The following is a 22332-nucleotide window of genomic DNA, read 5'->3' as shown; positions in this document are numbered from 1 at the left end:
ATTAATGTCTCACTCTTGTCCACAGAAAAAAATTAAAATGACTCTTTTTCAAATTAGGATCTTTAAAGATATCAATATCGATTCTTTTAAGAATAAATTACTCACTGTCACAAACTGACAAGCATTGTCAGGAACTTGACACTTTAAATCTAAGATATGATCATTTCCACCCGCTAAGAATGAGAAATAGCTCTCTTAATATCACACGATATCACCTGGTATAAATCCATTGACAAAACACTTACTACTAGTCCTTCCCATCATTTCCTTTTTTAATGTAATGTAATATTCTTAGATGAAGTCTTCTTGTGGATGTAATAGTGACTCAAAATATTTTATGTGATGGTGTGTCAGTAGCTCATGGTGCATTTTCTGAATTTCTAAATGTAATTCTTCTCAGTGGTTCCTTTCAAAGTAACCATGAAAACTAAAACAGACAACCAAATAATAATAAACCTTAGAGTAGTGAAAGGAAGATATATGTTATATTTACACACACTAATCTTGGTTTTCAATACTTTCTGATGTATACTCATACATAAAATGATTAACTTTATAGATGCATAATTATTTTGTATACAAACACATTATTCATCCAATAATAACATTTCTGAAGATCTACTATGTACCAGGCACTGTTGAAGGCTCTTAATTCAAAATAAGACCAAACTGAGTTTGAAAGCCAGGTTTCCTAAGAGAATCATAATAAAATGGACTTATGTATCCAATTTAATCTGTTTTTGTCTTGTATTTAAATAACCATACCTAAAAACGTTATTAGTATTCTGTTATACACCCTTTAAAGAGAGTCTCTAATTTTTCGGATTTGGTTTCTTTTTTTGACATGCTTTTAAGCCACATCTTTCAAGGAATGTGTCATATTTTTGTAAAAAATACAATAAAATGGCATAGCATATATAAAGTTTGGGCTACAGCAGTCGCTCAGCAAAGTTTTACATCAGAATGGGTCGTAAATTTGCATTTTAAATTTAATTCATAAAAATCAAAAGTAGCTTAAATCATGTATGCATGGAATAGTATCCTATCATATGGAGAATGCTAAATCATGAAGCTCCTCAACCAGAAGTTGGAGTCTAGACCTTTATCCTCGGGTATAATAGAGAGAGGCCCAAATATTTATCCTGAACAATGGGTTTTCAAACTGTAGCTCTGGAACAGCGGCAGTAATGGCTTACTTGGGAAATTGTTAGTAGGGGAAATGAAGATTCATCCACAGATCTACTGAATCAGCAAGTATGAGGACGGGAGTCTGATTTTGTTTCTGATACATGCCAGCCCATGCACTTTTTTATTTATCAGCCCCCTCAAGAAGGGGATGTTTCTGTGGAAATTAACAGCATAGAGATTAAGCTATCTCAGTGAGCATGGCACTACTTTAATGGGGCATAAAGACAATGAATTCTAAGGATGTAATTCATGTTGATATATTACATAGAATGTATGACAGACATTCTATACACAGAGCGTATAACTTTCTCTTCAGGAATAGCACTACAAAATTTAGATGTCTGCACAATTAACAAAAAAAAACCCCATAATTTCATATTCATTATCAAAGGCATTTTAAAAATCTAAGTTGCAAATAATTTTATGTTATATTCTACATGTGGGCAACAACATGAATCAATACAGATTCAGCTATAATAATATATATTGGTAATTATGATACATCACATGGATATATATATAGTTATCTTCTATGAAATCTTTCACATGCCTTTTTACTTTTAATTCTTGCAATAAATCTTTGAAGTAGATATAAATACCCTCAATTGTACAAAGGAAATGATCAAATGACTTGCCCCTGACAATAAAACTACTAAATCGAAGCGTCAGCATTCAAACTCAAGGCTTTTGGCTCTAAGGATAAACTATTTTGCAGTTCTCTGACTCATCTGAGTAATAAGGAATTGTTCAATTTGTGCAAATGACCTCTGGGCTAAATTACGTATATAAAATCCATATATCTGTGTAAAAACCAAAAATTTAGAGCCAAGAATGGTATTTACCAATGGGAAACAAGTAAGATAATTTATTTACCAAAATCCTTAAATCAAAATGAATGACTTCCAGCCTGAGAAAGTTAGCAAAAAACAAGAGGCACTCAGCTTCAAAAGTAATGTCAGTGAAGGAAGTCTTCATGATTCAGAGTCAATTTTCATATCTGATAAATGACAATATATTTTTAATAGCTTCAAATGAGATGCTCCTGGGGAAATCTAAAGAACGACCTTTTATGGTTGTTTTGGCATAATTGTAATCCTTACCAATCTGGCCTAATTAATAGTATGGTACCACAAATCACCTGCTGATTGTTTCCATATTTTAAATCGATAGCAAAACTGAGCATGAAATTTCTTATAATCTTCTCCTAAGTATTTTTTCCCATATATTTTTCAGAATAAGAGAAACATATCATGCAGCTGACATTAATTCGAATTCAGGGAAGATCTGGAGCACCACTACAGCATTTCCATGTCAGCTTTTTTCTAACACTAAGTTTAATATAAACATATGTATTGATAACTCAACACAGCTACTTCATTTTAAGCCATACGGTAAGCAAATTTGTAAAATAAATATAAAAATCTACATAAAGTTGGAATAGGCTTCATAGCCTTGAGTCCACAGACTGAAAGCATTAAAAGAAATGTTATTAAATGCTAGTATTTTGCCCTGAAGTGGAGTTAAGAGGAAAATAGCTGGAAACCTTTTGTTAACATTCGTTTAGCTATTGTTTTCAAGAACTCTCTTCACATACTTCACCTCAGGACACTTTACTTTCCTCCTGTATAATACCTGATGGCAAGTGTAACAAATTTTCAGCATATTAAAAACAAAACTAAATTTCTAAAAGATTATAAAGCATTTGAGTGAATATATATGTGAAAATGACAATACATTTGACATTTGACAACTATGTCATTCAAATGTAAATAATAGGCATTGATATATAGTCTTTATTCTCAAGGTAGGAAGTATAGAGCCTTATGCATAATGAGCAGATTCATTGACTCAGGTCTCTGGGGATGGATCCTGGAACCTGGAATCTGCATCTTATCAAACTCATCAGATGATTTTTTTTCTAGAGTTTTAGAATCTCTTTAAAGTTGTGTAATGTTTTATATATATATTATATATATAATATATAAATAATATATATATTAGACGTATTATGTAATATGTATTAAAGATAAATATATACATCTTTAGAGAAAGAGAAGGAGAGACAGCATGAGCTGGGGAGAGAGAAAGAGGGAGCGAGAGCAAGAATCTCAAGCAGCCTCCACACTCAAAACAGAGCCCAACGTGGGGCTTGATCCCATGACCCTGGTATCATAACCTGAGCCAAAAACCAGAGTCTGACTCTCAACCAACAAAGCCATCTAGGCACCCCAAAGTTTAATATTTCACTATTATAGTCAACTATTTTGAAAAACAAAAAGTTCTTTAAACATTATTAGCTACTAAATGAATTTCTACATGTGAACTGTTTTTTCTTGACAAATAATGATACAACAAATATTTTCTTTCATCGTTATTCATATTATTATTACTTTGGGGTTTTTTTTCCCTAACTCTAGTCAAGATTCTGAGTTAGTGCAGATGGCTACAAACATAGCAATGTTATGTTGGAATATTTAGTTAGGACCATCTGGTTTGAAACTAACAAAAACCAACTTTTGCTTCCTTAATAAGAAAGAAAAATTCTGAAAGAATATAGGGATTTCTTACAGAATTTAAGAGTAAGAACTCAGCAGATTCAGTAAACGCTCAGATGAACAAGCATTCCAAAATTCCTGTATGCGTCTCACCTCATCTCTTCTATATAATTGCTTCTCATGTTTCCCTTGTTTTCTGCTGACTCATTTCCCTTGCTTTTCCAGAACATATGGAAAGCCAAGTTCTCAAGCTTAAATGTTATTTGGCCAGCTACCTACAGAAAATTTAAACTCTCTACTAGATCCAATTCCAAATTTCTAAAAGCAAGATTCTGATTGCCCAGCCAGAATCAGTGGTGTTGAACACTGAGCCAATCACAATCTGTATCATCTTGGCCTCAGTTGCTGGAAAAGAGGGAGTAACCGTGAACTAGGGAGACTGCTTTTCTTCTTCTAATTTACAATATTTAATTTCCAACATTTCTCTCTCTCTGCATGTTCTTTTGTTGAATTTGGCAAGTTGGAGGCCATTTCTGACTTTTATGAGAAGTTTCAGGAAAGTGGTTAGGTCATTGCGTTTAGTGTTAGAGATGTATAGTAGTCAAGAGGATGTCTGTGCTCTCAAGGATATTAAAAGTGTTTATAAGGAGGAGGAGGAAGGGGTGAAAGACAGAAGAAAAAGGAGGAAGAAGCAGAGAAGGAGAAAGGACACCTTCATGAAAACACACAGCATATGCCACTGTTGGAAGGAAAACTTCTGCCCTATCCACTGATATTTGAAGGGGGTGAGGGTGGTGGCTGTGACTGAACTGACAGATTAATAGGAGAAAAAGCAAGGTTATTTACGTATGCATGCAGGGGTTACTCAATACTGAGTAATACAGGTAAAAGTTTATATACCAACTTAATGTAAAAGCATGTATGTGTGTGTATGGTGTCAGTTAGAGCTTCAGTAGGAAAGCAGGAACCATCTAGTGGATGGGCAGTCTATCTCCTTCTGGAACTTATGGGAAATTCCCTCAGAAGGAAGTTAATGGAAGCTGTATTTTAGGGAGTCACTGCTTTAGTCAGATAATAAAAGTTCAAAAAAGATTTCAAATGTCTTCACTCTGAAATAATCTCTATGTCAAAACTGTGATCCCTTCATCACTTTATGTAAGTGTTTTACTTGTAAATACTGATGTGCTCTGAAGAACAAAATAGTGTATCTGAAGAGTATTTCAAGAATGACTTCAATAAAAGGCGGTGCTGCAAGAAATTTAAATAATGAAATTTAGATAAATAAAGAGGACAACATGGATAAGGCTAAGGCATTTTTATCCAAAAAGAATACAGTTTCCCCAAGAGTGAAGAAATAGAATCCTTCTAGAGAAGTAGGTGTTTTGAGCAAAGAATTCTATGTTTCACAACTTCAGTTGGCACTTCAATGAAGATGATTCCTGTGTCCTTATTTCCAAGTACAAAGTTTCTCTAGAGCATCTTTACTTTCACACTTACATGATGGATGGTCAGAAAAGTATTAGGACGCTATTTGTGACATGCAAAGTGCTGGAAGTAGAAGCCAGTTTGCAAAGGTTAAATAATGATTGAGAACTGTTTGTAGAAGTTATCTACTAAGAACCTTGATAGTATTGGGAAGGTTAAAAAATACTATCTTAATGGAATGAAATGTATGCGGGGAGATTTTATTGGAAGATTAGACAGAAACAAAAATTATAAGAAAAAAAACCATCTCTACAATGGAGAATATATAAAAGAAAGGGTAGGGGTGCCTAGGTGGTCAGTTGGTTAAGCATCTGACTTTGGGTCAAGACATGAAGTGTTCACAAGTTTGAGCCCCACATCAGGCTCTGGACTAATAGCTCAGAGCCTGAAGCCCGCTTTAGATTCTGTGTCTTCCCTTATCTGCCCCCGCCCCCCCCCACCTATTCTCTCTCTCTTTCTCTCTCTCTCAAAAATAAGTAAACATTAAATTTTTTAAATAAAAATGATAGGGGATTAAGTGATGGAAATGGAACTCAGGGTAGGAAAAATCAGGGATTAAGAAGTAAAATATAGTAAAAAAGCCATACTTCTATCTCACAAGATATGTAAAGAGATAGAGGATGATGTGTAAAAGACTAGATTTAATGCACAGAGTAGTTAGTTAAAGAATTTCAAGTGGATGTTAGCCTCTTCAATATGGTAGGCAGTATAGTCAACAGATTGAGAAGGACTGCACAAAGTGGAAGAGTACAAGAAATTGGGAAAAGTAGCATATTAGCTGTCAAACTGAAGGTACAAGTATAAAATCTACTTAAAAGAGGCCGTAGTACTTGTTCACTTGTAATATGGATGAGAAGTTTAATTCACAGACACTTAAGGGTTGACTTCAAGGAGAAAGATGATAATTTCAGGTTTAAATACGCCTAATTTGAAGTAATAATGAAACATTCGAAGAGTAACATGAAACAGTAGGAGATAATTAAACTGAAGCACAGGGGAGAAGTAATAGCAGAAATTAGACTATGGAGTCTATCATGCAGCGTGGAAAGATGTAGTGAAATAATGATTTCATGGATGCCCCCTACAGTACAGGGGATCCAGCCTGGAAATGGGGGAGCAAATTAATTAAAATGAATTGGTGTCTCTGGAGACATTTTCCTGCCATTATAGACTGGCAATGTCCTCCCCTCCTTGCCAATGCTCTTACAGTCACGGTTTTGCTGTGGCCTTATTTTCTTTAGTTGCAGTCATGCTACCTCAGTCATTATTTCCAAGCAACACTGTGTTGAAGAGAACTCTCTCCCATGTCAAAGCATTTCCACAACCCTTAATTCTAAGATAATCTTTACTAGTTTCTCTACCCATTTCTTAGAAAATATCTTCATCTATCATAAAACCCACAATTTTAGGGGCGGCTGGTTGCCTCATCAGTTAAGCATATGACTCTTGATTTCAGCTCAGGTCATGATCTTGTGGTTTTAAGATTGAGACCCACATTGGGCTCAGCACTGAGCAGGAGCCTGCTTGGGATTCTCTCTCTCCCTCTCGCTCTCTCTGCTCCATCCTCTCTGTCTCACAAAATAAATAAATAAGCTTAAAATTTTTTTTAAAACCCACATTTTAAANACGAACCGCGAGATCATGACCTAAGTGAAAGTCGGACGCTTAACCGACTAAGCCACCCAGGCGCCCCTCAATTGCACTACATTTTGTTAGCCAGTTTGTGTCAAAAACATTTTTCTCTAAACAAAAAGGTATGGCAGAAAAAGAAGCGACAGCAAAGTAAATAAGATGACTGCAAACTAAATACAGCTCAGATAAATACAATTGAGTGTTTNCACACATTTTTCAACTATTATCATTTATGATAATAAATGAGCCCTGTAGTATTTCATAGACAACTATTACCGTAAGTCAGTAACATGCTGGCCACTATTAAATGGCATATGTATGTAAGAGTTTAGTGGGAAGAATATGGAAAGTAAAGACAAAGGATTTGTATCCTACAGTATGCTTAGACTTTGAGCTCCAGAGGTGTAGAAAAAAAGCACATGCTCATTAAAGTTATTATAATGCTGTCCAAGATGGAAACTTGAGTGACCTCTACATGGAAAAGGAAGAACAGTAAACTGTGGAGACTTAGAATCATCCAAAGCACAAGCTTTGGAATCTGACAGATTTAGGTTGGACTCTTCGCTTACCACTATCACTCACTATATAATGTCCTTGGCATCTCCCAAGTCTCTGTGAGCACCCAGAGTAGAATACTTTTTCTGCAGAGCCATGGTATATTCAAGTTTTAATATGAGGAATACAATACCTGGCTCCGTCGATAATATGAAGACAGATTGATAAAGAAAATGCAAACAATATTTTTCAAAAGTATCTACAAATGTAACGAGACTAATAAATGAGATGCATCTTATTTTAACTCCTCTTGATGGAGCTAGACAGTTACAATGGTTCATAATGTGTGTATCTTTTTTTGTGCTCAAAACCTTTTCCCCAGCCAATATATGAGAAGCTCTTATTAACTTATTATTCATCTTTGTTTTTAGCTAATTATCTTGTCAAGGACCTAATTGCAGAGATTCTACATTTTTGTACAAATGACCAGTTATTCCCCAAAGATCATCTTCTAAATATATGTGGCTATGAAGAATTTTTACAGAAGTAAGTATCTTATTAAGGTAAATTTTGATCATTGTTATAACCTATGTTAAGACACACTTCATTTTTTTTCTATTAAACATACTTTACACAAACACTATACTCTTATAACCAGCATAATTAAATCAATTTTCCCTTTTTAATGTGAATTCAAAATTTTATGACTTATATCAACAGTCTCATTCTTAGTTTTATTTTGTATTCTGTGTATTTATGGCAACATGTTTTAAATGACCTGTGACTAGGGTGACATTCTCAGGACATGGAACTTTTGGTGTTGCCCAAGAAAATTCTGGGCAATACAAGTTAATAAAACTTATTAAGATTAATCACGGGGCACCTAGGTGGCTCAGTCAGTTAAGAGGTTAAGCCTCCAACTTTGGCTCAGGTCCGTGACCCAGCCATTCACTAGTTCAAGCCCCATTTCAGTTCTGTGCTAACAACTCAGGGACTGGAGCCTACAGATTCTGTTTCTTCCTGTCTTTCTGCCCATCCCCCACTCATTATCTGTCTCCCTCTCCCTCAAAGATAAACAAAAAAAAAAAATTAAAATGTAGTTTGATACACCTGACAGACACACACATACACACACACACACACACACACACAAGAAATTTTAAAAAAAGAATGTACACAATTTTTAAAAATTATAATGTTTATCTTTGAAAGAGAGAGACAGACAGAGTATGAACAGGGAAGGGGCAGAGAGAGCGAGAGACAGAGTCCAAAGCAGGTTCCAGTCTCTGAGCTGTGGGCACAAAGCCAATGCTGGGCTCAAACTCGGGAATAGAGAGATCATGACCAGAACCGAAGTTGGAGGCTTAACATTTTAACTGACTGAGTCACCCAGGTGCCCCTGATCACAATTTTTTAAAAACAACAAATTCTATTGTAGTAACTAATTTTCGGTTTGGAACTATATTAGTATGCTATGATTAAATACTCATTTTTAAAAATCACTGAGGATTTGAGTATAAGCATTATAAGATTTTTCATAAAAGAGTAACTTTCTTCATTTCTTTAGTCAGGCAGCTCTTAAAACAATTAGAAAAGTCTGTTCTCATGTAGGTCAACTACAAGTACTTATTTGATAGAAAATTCACCTTCTCTTATTTGTATCACAATTATGCCTATTCTGAAATTCCTTAAAGACCTTGAAAATATAACACAGCTTTAAGAAGGGAGATATTTCTCTGCTGTTATTGCAGTTATTCTAAATAGTAAAGTAAACTGAAGTAGTCAATAAAGTGGTTTGTCACTTACATTTTTCCCTTGTGTTTCCACAAGTGTCTAAAGATTGACAACAGTCTCATCAAAGTGTATTGCTTTTTAGATACCCATTGTCACTGTCATTATTATTCTACCATAATGTAGAATAATACCAAATGTGTTTGAAAATAACTTGTCCGTAATTTAGTGAATTTAATAATATTATCAGCATATCGTCTTTTATTGTGCAGCTCACAGTTAACTGTGAGGGACTATTTAACCGATTACACCTTTTTGTATTCCCAGTTACAACAAAATAATAATAAATATTTATATGTCACAGCTATTTGGTTGCACTAACTCACAGATATCCTCTTCTCCCTTATCTATTTGCACCTATCCATATATATACCTAAACTAGGATGCTACCTTCTTCCAGCATATTTTTTTTTTTTTTTGAGAGAGAGGGAGAGACAGCGTGAGCAGGGGAGGGTCAGAGAGAGAGGGAGACACAGACTCTGAAATAGGCTCCAGGCTCTGAGCTGGCAGTCAGCACAGAGCCCGACGCGGGGCTCGAACCCACGAACCGCGAGATCATGACCTAAGCGAAAGTCGGATGCTTAACCGACTAAACCACCCAGGCGCCCCCCAGCATATGGTTTTAATATTGTATCCAAAGAGCAAGGAGGAATACTTGAGAAATGTAATCTTACACTTAATATTCATTAAAATTTATCTTCTGAATGTTTAAGTCTCCAGATGTACATCTGGTCTTTGGCTAATGTCAAACATTAGATGCAAAGAATAAGAAACATAATCAAGGGGCTCCTGGGTGGCTCAGTCAGTTAAGCATCCAACTCTTGATTTTGGCTCAGGTCATGATCTCACAGTTCGTGGGACTGAGCCCTGCATCAATTTCTGCACTGACAGTGCCGAGCCTGCCTGGGATTCTCTCCCTCTCTTTCTGTCTCTCCTGTGTGCAAGCACATGCATGTGCTTTGCTCTTTCTCAAAAATAAGTAAATAAACATTAAAAAAAATTTAAAAAGAAACATTATCAAATTTATGTATTTAGTATTATCAGTAGGAAATAACATTCCACAAGTAAAAGTATTGAAGAGATAGAAATTTGGAAAAGTATAATGTGAACAAACTTATAATGGACTTTGGCTTAATTACTGTTTCAATATGTAAGTTATCCATAATTAGTTCAACTGTGACTGCTACAAATGTATATAACATTTTTCTTTTTTCTTGTTAATATAAACATACAGATTTTTTACATGTTTTTAAATTTATTTCTATCAAAATTTCATTTAACTGGGCTTTTATTAAGATAGGAAAGTTACAAGTATTAGTATATATTAATTATAATCATTTTTCCCTACTGGAATTTGGAAGATATGTATATATCAGGTACATACTTACTATTTAAGATTAACATACTACCTCTTTGGTATGATTTTTAAAATAAGCATAATATTCATTACTGTTCTTTATAACATTTAAATCATTCAGATTTTTGTGTAGTTTATTCCTATGAAACTTGTCAAAAAATATGCCTTTAAATACGTGGATATCTGTTCATGATGTTTTTGTCTAAAGGGAACACAGGAAAACACAAAATAAAGTTAATAATACAACAGGTAATAACTTAGACTCTAACAGTTATAGTACTACACTTCATCTGGAGTATTTGACTAGCTTTGATTAATAATAATAATAATAATAATAGCCATTTATCAAGTGCTTACTACTTAGTCACCTCATATTGAGTAGATTTCTAAGTCTTATGACACTATCAGTGCAACAGATACTATAATAACCCCTAGTATACAGATGGTAAGTCTGAGGCTTTGTCTAAGATCACATGACTAAGAAGTTGGTAGAATGAAGCCTGAAATCAAACCTGGGTTTGGCTGCTTGCCCTGGGTCTGAACTATAAAACAATAGTTCAGAAGCTCTTAAAGAATATATAAGAAATAGCAAATAGTTTCTTCATGCTAGAGCACATGGTGGAAAATATATGCAGTTTTGTGGGTGTCTACAAGAATGGGGAACAGACATTGTATTAGTCTACTTCAACTCTTATACACACATACAAGACATTTGGTTAATTACTGAGAATATGAAGATGAGTTAAACAGAATCTTTGCCCTCTCCCTTGCCTAAAAATTCATAAAGCCCTGTAATCAGTTCTTACAATGCTCTATAATGAAGGCAGTATTAGTCTCTTGCTTATAGACTGTAGATCACAGAAAGAAGGATTAATGGGAAGAATATGGAAACAGTGCAAAGAAAAATCAATGATAAACTTCATTTAGAGAATAAATACTGAAGAAAAAATCAGTACCATGTGATAAAATGTTAATAGCCTTTGAATATATAAAGTACACTTCATTTGCTTTTAAAAAATAATTATCAAGAAAAAACAAGCTAAAAATGTGAATAGCATGAATATAAATTCAATGGATAAGAAATTATTTAGAGGCACGTGTGGGGCTCAGTCGGTTAAACGTTGGCTCTTGGTTTCAGCTAAGGTCATAATGTCACCATTTGTGAGACTGAGCCTAGAGTGGGGTTCTGCACTGACAGCCTGGAGCCTGCTTGGGATTCTCTCTCACCCTCTCTCTCTGTTCCTTCCCTGCTCCTGCTCTTTCTCACTCTCACTCTCACTCTCAAAATAAATAGTCATTAAAGTGGGAATTAGAGTTTAATCTAACTAAGAACAAACATCCAATTAAAACAATGAAATACCATTTTTGCCCATCAAATTCTTAAAATATGATGACATTCATTTGGAAATGGACAACATGTAAACAGCTGCTAGGAATACACATTTTGTCAAAAATGTGTTAGAAGTCTGTAGAAATGTGTCTTAAACCGATGGATCATCTGTTTCAGCAATTCTGCCTCTATGAATACCTCTAAGTAACAATTGTAATTATACAAAATGACTTAGTTATAAAGCATATTTACCATAACATAATTTCTAATATTAGCAACAACGACAACAAAAACTGGAAAAAAAAACCCCAAAATCTCCAAAGTATTCCAAAATAGTGGTAAAATAGGTCATGAGCATAATTTTATTATAATATGGCATTGAATTTATAAATTAATAAAAATATAGCATCATATACCTTGAAAGAAAATCATGTGTCATACCTTTAAAAGGTGAAAAGATATGTTTGCAAATCACATTTAAATATATTAATTTTTGTTAAAAGTTTATTCTTATTTGGAAAATAAGAAATCTTACACACTAAAATGTTGAAGTAGTTACTCACACCTTGAAAAAGGACTACAATACAAATGATATTTATCCATTTCTTTTTAATTTACAAAACTTCTATGATTAATCTTCCTTTTTACTATGAAGGAGATTAAAGAAATAAATTATTCCTCATGGAGATGAAGATAGTAACAACAGTAAAAATAACAACAGTAAAATCTACTTCACTTATTAAAAGTCTTTTATGGACTAGAATTTTCACATGTAGCGCCATTCACTCTTATATAAGAAAAGCATGATTATATCCATTTTACAGATGGGAATATTGAGGTGAAGAGAAATTACATGACTTCCCAAAGGTAAAATTTGGAAGCAGCAAAGTGAGGATATCACAGGTCTACTTGGCTCTGAACCCCAAATCTTTCTAATGTATAATGAAGTCTCCTTCATAATGAAGGGCCACTTGAAAATAAATATTATGGAGATAATGTTTCATTAGAGGTAATGAACATTTATTTGGGCTGTAAACATGGGTTTATAATTCAACATACAGCATTGGGGTCCAACACAAGGAAAATAAACCATAACTTACAGAACACTCATGTTCTGACATACTTAAATTTTTAAAAATCTTTAATCAGAAGCATTTTGAAGTGATTAGACTAAATAAAAGCAAATCACAATCACTAAAGGTGGGCTTTTTAAATTTCATTTTTTAAAAATTTAAATCCAAAGTTAGTTCACATATAGTGTAATAATAGTTCCACGAGTAGAATTTAGTGATTCATTACTTACATGCAATATCCAGTGTTGGGCCCAACAGGGGTCCTCTTATGCCCATAATCCATTTAACCCACCCCTACACCGAACCTCCCTCCAGCAGCCCTCAGTTTGTTCTCTGGATTTAAGAGTCTCTTATGGTTTGCCTCCCTCTCGTTTCTCTCTTATTTTTCCTTCCTTTGTTCGTGTTCATCTGTTGTGCTTCTTAAATCCACATATGAGTTAAATCGTGTGATATCTGTCTTCCTCTGACGGACTTATTTTGCTTAGCATAATATATCCATGTTGCTGCAAATGGTAAGATTTCATTCTTTTTGATCAAGTAATACTTCATTGTGTATAACGGATATCTTCTTTATCCATTAGTCAGTCATTGGACATTTGAGCACTTTCCATAGTTTAGTTATTGTTGATAGTGCTGCTATAAACATTGGGGTGCATGTGCCCCTTTGAATCAGTATTTTTGTATCCTTTGGATAAATACCTAGTAGCACACTTGCTAGGTCTTAGGGTAGCTCTATTTTTGATTTTTTGAAGAACTTCCAGACTGTTTTCCACAGTGGCTACACCAGTCTGAATTCCCACCAGCAATACACATCCTAGCCAACATCTATTGTTGCCTGGGTTGTTAATTTTAGCCATTCTGACACTGAGAGGTTAGTATCTCATTGTGGTTTTGATTTCTATTTCCCTGATGATGAGTGATGCTGAGCATCTTTTCATTTGTCTGCTAGCCATCTGATGTCTTCTTTGGAAAAGTGTCTACTCAAGTCTTTTGCCTATTTCTTCACTGGGTTGTTTTTTGGGTTTTGAGGGTGATAAGTTCCTTATAGATTTTGGATACTAACCCTTTATCAGATATGTCATTTGAAAATCTCTTCTCTCATCCCATCGGTTGCCTTTTAGTTTTACTGATTGTTTCCTTCATTGTGCAGAAGCTTTTTATATTGATGAGGTCTCAATAGTTCATTTTTGCTTTTGACTCCCTTGCCTCCAAAGACAAGTCAGAAGTTGCTCCAGACATACATAGTAAGAAGTTCCTGTAGCCAAGGTCAAAGAGGTTGTTACCTGTTTTCTCCTCTAGGATTTTGATAGTTTCCTGTCTTACATTTACATCTTTCATCCATTTTGAGTTTATTTTTGTGTATAGTGTAAGAAAGTGGTCCAGGTTCTTCCTTTCCATGTAGCTGTCAAGTCTTCCCAGCTCCATTTGCTGATGAGACTGCCTTTATTCCATTCGATATTCCTTCTGGCTTTGTCAAAGATTATTGGCCATACATTTGTGGGTCCACTTCTTGGTTCTCTATTCTGTTCCATTGATCTATGTGTCTATATTTGTGCCAGTACCATACTGTCTTGATGATTACAGCTTTTTTTTTTTTTTTTATGATTATAGCTTTGTAGTTTGGGTAGTACAGACATTTTAACAACATTTATTCTTCCAATCCATGAGCACTGAATGTTTTTCCATTTCTTTTGTGTCTTTTTCAATTTCTTTCATTAGCTTTCTATAGTTTTCAGCATACAGATCTTGTACCTCTTTGGTTAGGTTTATTCCTAGGGATTTTATGATTTTTGGTGCAATTGTAAATGGGATCAAATCCTTGATTTCTATTCCGCTGCTTCATTATTGGTATATAGAAATGCAATTCATCTATCATTTCTAGCAGTTTTTTGATGGAGTCTTTTGGGTTTTCCACATAGAGTCTCATGTCATCTAAGAAGAGTGAAAGTTTGACTTCTTCCTTGCCAATTTGGATGTCTTGTATTTCTTTTTGTTGTCTGACTGCTGAGGCTAGGACTTTTAACACTACGTTGAACAACAGTGGTGAGAGTGGACATCCCTATTGTGTTCCTTTTTTNGGACGCTTAACTGACTAAGCCACCCAGGCGCCCCCCTATTGTGTTCCTAAACTTAGGAGTAAAGCTTTCAGTTTTCCCCATTGAGGATATTAGCTGTGGGTCTTTTATAGATGGCCTTTATGATCTCGAGTTTTGATCCATCTACCCCTACTTTATTGAGCATAATTATCAAGAAATGATGCTGTATTTTGTCAAATGCATTTTCTGCATCTATTGAGAAGATCATGTGATTCTTATCCTTTCTTTTATTACTGTGATTTATCACGATTGATGTGCAGTTATTGAACCTCCCCTACAGCTCAGGAGTAAACCCCACTTGATTGTGAAAAATTATTCTTTTCATGTATTGTTGGATTTGGTTTGCTGGTATTAAATTTCTGACTAGACAAAAATATTTTTTTTGGAATTTTGAGATTGTTTAAGCAAACAAATATTTTCAAAACAAATGGTGCCCACTACTGATAATGCTACTCTATCGCTGTTGCTTTGACAATTTGAGTTTAACCTCCTTCAATTTATCTTTTAAAATTTTATTTATTTTATTTGTTCTATTCTACAAATGAGCTGTAGGATTATATTTTGGTACTCTTTAATTCCAAATTTAAAATTTTATTAAGCCTCTACTAATGACTTTTGGATGTATAGATTTCTTTGAGCTCCTGTGAAGTGTAGGTCTGAATACATTAAAAATGCTATGTAGTTGTCAGAGAGCCTGAGTGGCTCAGTCAGTTAATCAAGTTATGTCTTGATTTAAGCTCAGGCCATGATCTCACGGTCAAGGGATCAAGTCCCTGAGTCAGGCTCCCCCATGGACGCAGAGCCTGCTTAAGATTCTCTCCTTCTCCCTCTCTTAGCCTCTCTTTCTCTCTCTGTCTCCCTCTGTCCCTCTTCCAGTTGTGCACTTTCTCTCTCTCTTTCCATAAATAAATAAATAAATAAATAAATAAATGCAAGTTGTTGTTAAGATATAGTTAACTAAAAGTACAGAAGTATTCTCATTCCCCCTACCCCAACAAAAACCAAAACCTATTATTTCTGTGGGATGATGTAAAAATAATATTTTTTCATATTAATTTCTCCTTATGTTATCAGAAATATGCAATTTTAACCTGTTCTGTATTATAAAAACAAAGATAAATTATATTGACTTGCCATTTTTGCAATTTGTCATCTATGTTAGACCAGATAAAGACAAATACTTCAAATTTCAACTCCTTGGTTTCTTTTTGTGGGTATATTTGTCTGTCAATATAGTCTCAATAAGTAACTACCTCATGAACTAACCAAGTTTTGAGGAAGTAGCTTGGACCCTTTGTTATCATAATTAAAATGTCAATGATCAGAATATTTTTCATAACTTTGCTAATAAGTGTATCCATGACGCTCTATTTGTATTTCCTCCTTAGGTTACACTTTGCTATTTTATTGAACTCACCTGTCTTTAGAGGCCCAAAGATATTAATAACCTAATAATTTAGACTCTATGAAAAAGATACATACTTTTTCATAACTGTACATTTTTTACATTGAACAAAAGTGAATTTAATCAACAAAACAAAATAAGATGTTATTTATATTTTTGAGGCACCTGGGTGGCTCAGTCAGTTAAGCTCCCAACTTTGGATCAGGTCATGATCTCATGGCTCCTGAGTTCAATCCCTGCGTCAGGCTCTGTGCTGACAGCTAGCTCAGAGCCTGGAGCCTGCTTCCCATTCTGTGTCTCCCTCTCTCTGACCCTTCCCTGCTCAAGCTCTCTCTCTCTCGCTCTCTCAAGTATTTAAAAAAAAGTTTTAATATTAAAAATTTTTAAATAGTAAAAGATGTTATTTTTATTTTGTAATATATTGCAAACTTAAGAAAGATAACTTTCCTAGGAAGTCCATATTCCCTTTTGAAATTTTTTAAATGTTTATTTTTGAGAGACAGAGACAGAACATGAGTTGAGGAGGGGCAAATAGAGAGGGAGACACAGAATCTAAAGCAGGCTCCAGACTCAGATGTTAGCACAGGGCCCGATGCAGGGCTCGAACTCACAAACTGTGAGATCACGACATGAGCCGAAGTCAAAGACTTAACCGACTGAGCTACCCAGGTGTCCCACATATTCCCTATTAGGGCAACTCATTCAACATTCATTCTAAGTTAGTATTACAAACTTTTTTTGTAAATTAAAATATTCCATTTTCTCTCTCTCTCCCTCACCCCCCTCAGTCCCCCGTCCCTGCCTTCTTCTCTCTGCATTGCTCTAGCTCTTGCTCTTGCTCTCTCTTTCCTTGTTAAATGTTTCTATAAATACAGCAACTCACTTTAATAGCATGTCCTCATAACTATTCTCAAAAATGAGAAGGTTCTTGACCTCTTACACTTGAATATCATGTATTTACCAGGCACTTCAACTATATCAACTAGTTTCATTAGCTACAGAATTATCGTCAAGAATTGCTTTACACACGGTTTTTAAAAATCTATTATGAACAAAGAAAAAAATTAAAGAATTAGGACAGAAACTATCCATTTTCTCATAAGGTTCAAGTTAGCTTAATACAAAATTGTCAGCAATATAAAGTATGAAATATTAAAACTGCATATTAGAGTCAGAATAAATTAAATAGAGAAATAATAGAAGAATAAAAGTAATCTTGTAAAGTCAAAAAACGTTAACATCTTCCATCATGTTCCTGGTCTGTAGACCCCAAATTAATTACAATAGTAGGAATGTCCTGGGGCGCCTGGGTGGCTTAGTCGGTTAAGCGTCCGACTTTCGCTTGGGTCATGATCTCGCGGTTCGTGGGTTCAAGCCCCGCGTCGGGCTCTGTGCTGACTGCCAGCTCAGAGCCTGGAGCCTGTTTCAGTCTGTGACTCCCTCTCTCTCTGACCCTCCCCTGCTCACGCTGTCTCCCTCTCTCCTAGAAATAAATAAAAAATATTAAAAAAATAAAAAAAAATGTTTAAAAAAAAATAGTAGGAATGTCCTTGGTAACTTCATTTCCCCATTTCTCATGACTATCCAGTAGACAGACTCCATTGGGCAAATACAGTGGCAGGTTGAGTATAGGAACAACTACTTTTTTCTTTCCTGTTAGATACAGTACAGATTAAAATCCAGTGTGCCTGGTTCTTGTTTCCTTCCAGGGAGCAAGAAGACTTGTACCTTCATTTGCACTTGTAACCATCTCATGTGAACTTTTTCTTCTTAAATATATTTCAAATATATGAAGTATAATGTTACCTCATAATTGTACCCCTTGGTATCTAGCCCAACATTTACTAGGAGCACAGGTTTTTCATGTGATTTAAGCAATTTCCTCTCTCACAAATCATGCTATATGTTTTATTTTCTAATTCAACTTAAAAACAATGTTTCTTAGGTGTTGTGTGAAACAATAAAATTTACTACGCTTAAAAGCTTTTGTTGAATAAATCATGACTGTACTGTAAGTAGTAAACCACAGTGCCGCATAAGAAAAAAACTGAATAATCTTTCTGGAAAATTCTGCTCGAGCCTATTACTTACAGTTACGACCAGGTGTTAGATCCATGATTTAAACAAAACAAAACTGTTCTTTATTATTTAATTGACTTTTGTCAAGGAATGCTAGAACTCAGTGCTCAAAAAACCCATGATAATTAAAAATCTTACTTTGAAATTGTCATATATGTTGTTTTTGTCATATATATTTTTATTAAAAATTTTTTAAATGTTTATTTTTGAAAGAGGGAGACAGAGTGCGAGCAGGGGAGGAAGAGAGAGAGAGGGAGACACAGAATCCAAAACAGGCTCCAACCTCTGAACTGCCAGCACAAAGCCCCATGCAGGGTTTGAACTCACAAGCCACGAGATCATGACCTGAGCTGAATTCAGATGCTCAGCACACTGAGCCACCCAGGCGTCTCTATCAAATATATTCTTAAATCTAAATTTAAAAGGCAGTATCTACCTCTTTATTCATCAGCAGCATTGATTAGTTGGATCTGGCTATCTACTTAGGAATCCCTTTTCTCTCTTCTGACCTTTCCTAGCAGAGAAAATCTTAACTAAACTTTGATTAGAGTGAGAAAGTCCTCTGGAAAATTAAATCTAATTAGAATTGTAAAATAATCTTTTTAAAAAAAAAACCCTTCTACTAAAAAAATTAGCTAATCTCATGGCAAGCTATATTAATTTATTCTTTAAACATTTGCTTATAAATTGGAATTGCTTTATTCAAAGTAATCAAACTACTTATTACCAGTAAGGAAAGGCTAAGTTTTATAAAGCTTAGGTTATACAAAGTTTAAACTTTATCTATAATGTGTATACTCACTAGCAGTAAATGTTTGGTTGTATACATTCCTGGAGGGGGGAATGAGTCCTTTTCTTCTTAATAAAATTAAGGATTTCTTTTAGTGACTTAAACAAATTGATTATTTTCAGCACATTCAAAACAGCCCAAGATTACCAATATTATTTATAACAGACTCTTTTTAGACTTAATTTGGTCAAATGAATAGCTTAAGGTGTTTTTCTCTTTTACATAGCTTTTCACTTCCACTTATAAATCATAAAACCATGTCAGAGCATTGGAAAGAACATGTCAAAACTTTGAGAACTCTCACATACCATAATAAAAGTTGTGTTCTGTTAATCATTCATTAAGAGTATACTAATCTACAGGGGCGCCTGGGTGGCTTAGTCGGTTAAGCATCCGGCTTTCGCTTAGGTCATGATCTCGCGGTTCATGGGTTCGAGCCCCGCGTCGGGCTCTGTGCTGACTGCCAGCTCAGAGCCTGGAGCCTGTTTCAGTCTGTGACTCCCTCTCTCTCTGACCCTCCCCTGCTCATGCTGTCTTTCTCTCTCTCCTAGAAATAAAAAAAAAAAAAGAGTATACTGATCTACTTCAATTTCATTTTTAGATCTCTGTCAAAGTATTTTTCCTAATATTTAAATATTGATTTTGCTTACTATCTTTAGCAAACAGCTAACTAAAGTAATGATAATAATAATGTACCATATAAACTTGCATCTGGTTTTTACCAATAATTCTATACTAGAACAAATGTCCAAATATGTGAATACTCTCTATATAACTTCATTTGAAAGCAATTCTCCAAAGAAAGAGCTTGTGCTGAATAAAGGTTGTTTGTCAGTAAAAGCTGTATGTAAGAATTATAGCGTATTTCAGACCCAAGTTTTCCAAAAGCTTTGTGATGATTGTACATGTATCATCCGCCAACAGACTTGATAAAAAGAATCACTTGATAAAAATAAAAACCTGTTGCATGATTTCTCCAAGAAGACAAGGCAAATCAGAACTAAACAGAGGTATAAAATGTTATATCATTATACCTAAAACTATAATAAGTTTTATAAGCAGCTATCAAGTTATTTTTGTTACTCAAAAGCATTTACTTCTAAAAGCTGATAGTTCAAAATCTCTCTCTCTCCTCACCTATTTCAAATTAATTGAGGTTTAAATAATCTAATGGTCTATTTTTCTTAAAGGAATGAGAGAGAGAATATGTGAATTTCATAGTATTTCAAATTAGCGAGTGTCACCTTAATGAGGCTTTAATGTGCTATTTTAATCTTAGTTCTTAAATGTTTTCTATTCATAAAGTCTGCAGAATGTTTCTCCCCCAGAGGTTTGTGGGAAAAATAATGAAACTTTGAAATGGGAAATGATCTCTTGAATTGGTGACTGTATTACAAATTTTGCACACCATACCTCAAAATAATTCCCAGGAGTTCAGTATGTATTTTTTTTGCAAAGGACACAAAGCTCCACATTCACTGAAGTGTTTCTTCCTTATTTACTTTCTATGTTCTTTAACTTCATTTATTTAAACTGTTGTGCTATTACTGATCTTTTGTGAATGCATAACTTAAGAGAGGGCATTGTAAACTTGAAAGTTGTTATAAAACACTTCCTCTAGATTAAAAAAATTGAATTAAAAAATATGTGTACTCTATATATAAAGAAACACAACCATACTTAAGTGAAGAAGCCTAAGGGAGAGTCGCCTTTTTACAAGCTAGAGGGAATTCTTAAGGAAAAATGGGGCTTCTGGAAAAAAAAAAAAGTTTAGATCTCTTAGGTGTGATTCTCTCTTGAGCAGTAGCTGTTGGTAAAATGTATGCCCCATAGAGGGTCTCTATTCAAAACCATGACCCTTTTGTATTAACCGCCCCATGACTTTAAGCTCTAGTTTTAGAATTTAACCTATGCTTGCCTCTCTAAATCATGACCTTTAACTTTTCCTATTCATGGTTCTCCTGAAAGCAAAATAACAGTAAAATTGAGGAACACTGATTGAGGAAAACAATGTACCACTAATGTTTATCTATGCTGAGTAGCAGCAAGTAACACTTTAACTATAAAATCCAGGGTGTTTTCAGTGGTTACAAAATGTACCAGAATTAAGGGTTATGATAGAAGTAACATCAAGAACATTTTTAAGTAGCAAATATGGAAGGAATATGTGAGTACTTGTGTGTGCACAGAACTCACATAAGTATTTGAAAAATATTCTCTGGAGTGCAATAGTATTATTAATATTTTAATATTTTGTTATATTCACCTTACATTTCTTAGTCATCCTAAGTACTAAAAAGCAACTTAATTGCTGAATTCCCTTAAAGAAATGTATTTAATAGCTCTAGCAATCCTGGATCTCAATATTTATAAAATCAAATGGACATAGCTTTGTTCTATATATGACTATAATATTTTATAATACATCTCTGTGACTACTTCTTACACATAAGAATGAAGAATATTTAAACCTAACTAGGTTATCTTACAAAATAATGATATGCATGTACTTACTCCAATAAAACAATGTTTTTAAATATGAGTTTACAAGGAGTGCCTAAGCTGAAGGAATCAATATTCATAGGTTGAACATTATTTAGGATGTCTTTTTTTGCCCATAAGACACACTTGAGATTATTTGCATATCATTTTTTGGTGTTAAGGTCATTAAACTGTCTTTGAATAAACATTCTGCTGAAGAAATACTTTAAAATAACATGAGCTACTTATGAATAGGAAATAGGAGTAATTATGTGCAAGGATTCAGCTTTTTGGTGTTCATTTTAAATGACAGATATACTCATAACAGTTCTGAAGATAGTGACTAACATAGCTGGAACCAAATATTTGTTGAGAGAACAAAGAAGTGGATGTGCAGAATTCTGACTCACTAGTATATATGAAGAAAAAACAAAACTTTTCATTGTATCATAAAGACTCAGTTCCTTTAATGAAGTTTTCTACTACTGGGACAAGTCTACATCAAAATGTAAAGATAATTATAAATTAGGAAAATCTATCAATGTAATTAATATATTAACACATTCAAGAATATTGATCTTCTCACTGTGATGCATCTAACAGATACAGAAAACCCTTTTGATAATTTTGAAACT

The 22332-nt window shown here is 34.2% G+C and overlaps 1 protein-coding gene across 2 annotated transcripts in view; it reads left to right on the top strand.

Moving 5' to 3' along the window:
• PIK3C2G (phosphatidylinositol-4-phosphate 3-kinase catalytic subunit type 2 gamma) overlaps positions 1 to 22332 on the top strand; it is a 326049-nt gene that overhangs the window by 7163 nt on the left and 296554 nt on the right. For both annotated transcript variants that reach the window (XM_077756378.1, XM_077756377.1), the window contains exons 3-4: positions 2422 to 2579; positions 7727 to 7841. In XM_077756378.1, coding sequence (XP_077612504.1) covers positions 2422 to 2579; positions 7727 to 7841 — 273 coding nt within the window. The remainder of the gene's footprint in view (positions 1 to 2421; positions 2580 to 7726; positions 7842 to 22332) is intronic.

Source organism: Crocuta crocuta, unplaced genomic scaffold, assembly GCF_008692635.1.
Source record: "Crocuta crocuta isolate KB4526 unplaced genomic scaffold, BGI_CrCroc_1.0 scaffold262, whole genome shotgun sequence".
Classification (NCBI taxonomy): domain Eukaryota; kingdom Metazoa; phylum Chordata; class Mammalia; order Carnivora; family Hyaenidae; genus Crocuta; species Crocuta crocuta.
Note: the sequence above shows the minus strand (reverse complement) of the source record. Positions and strands in the feature narration are given on the sequence as shown.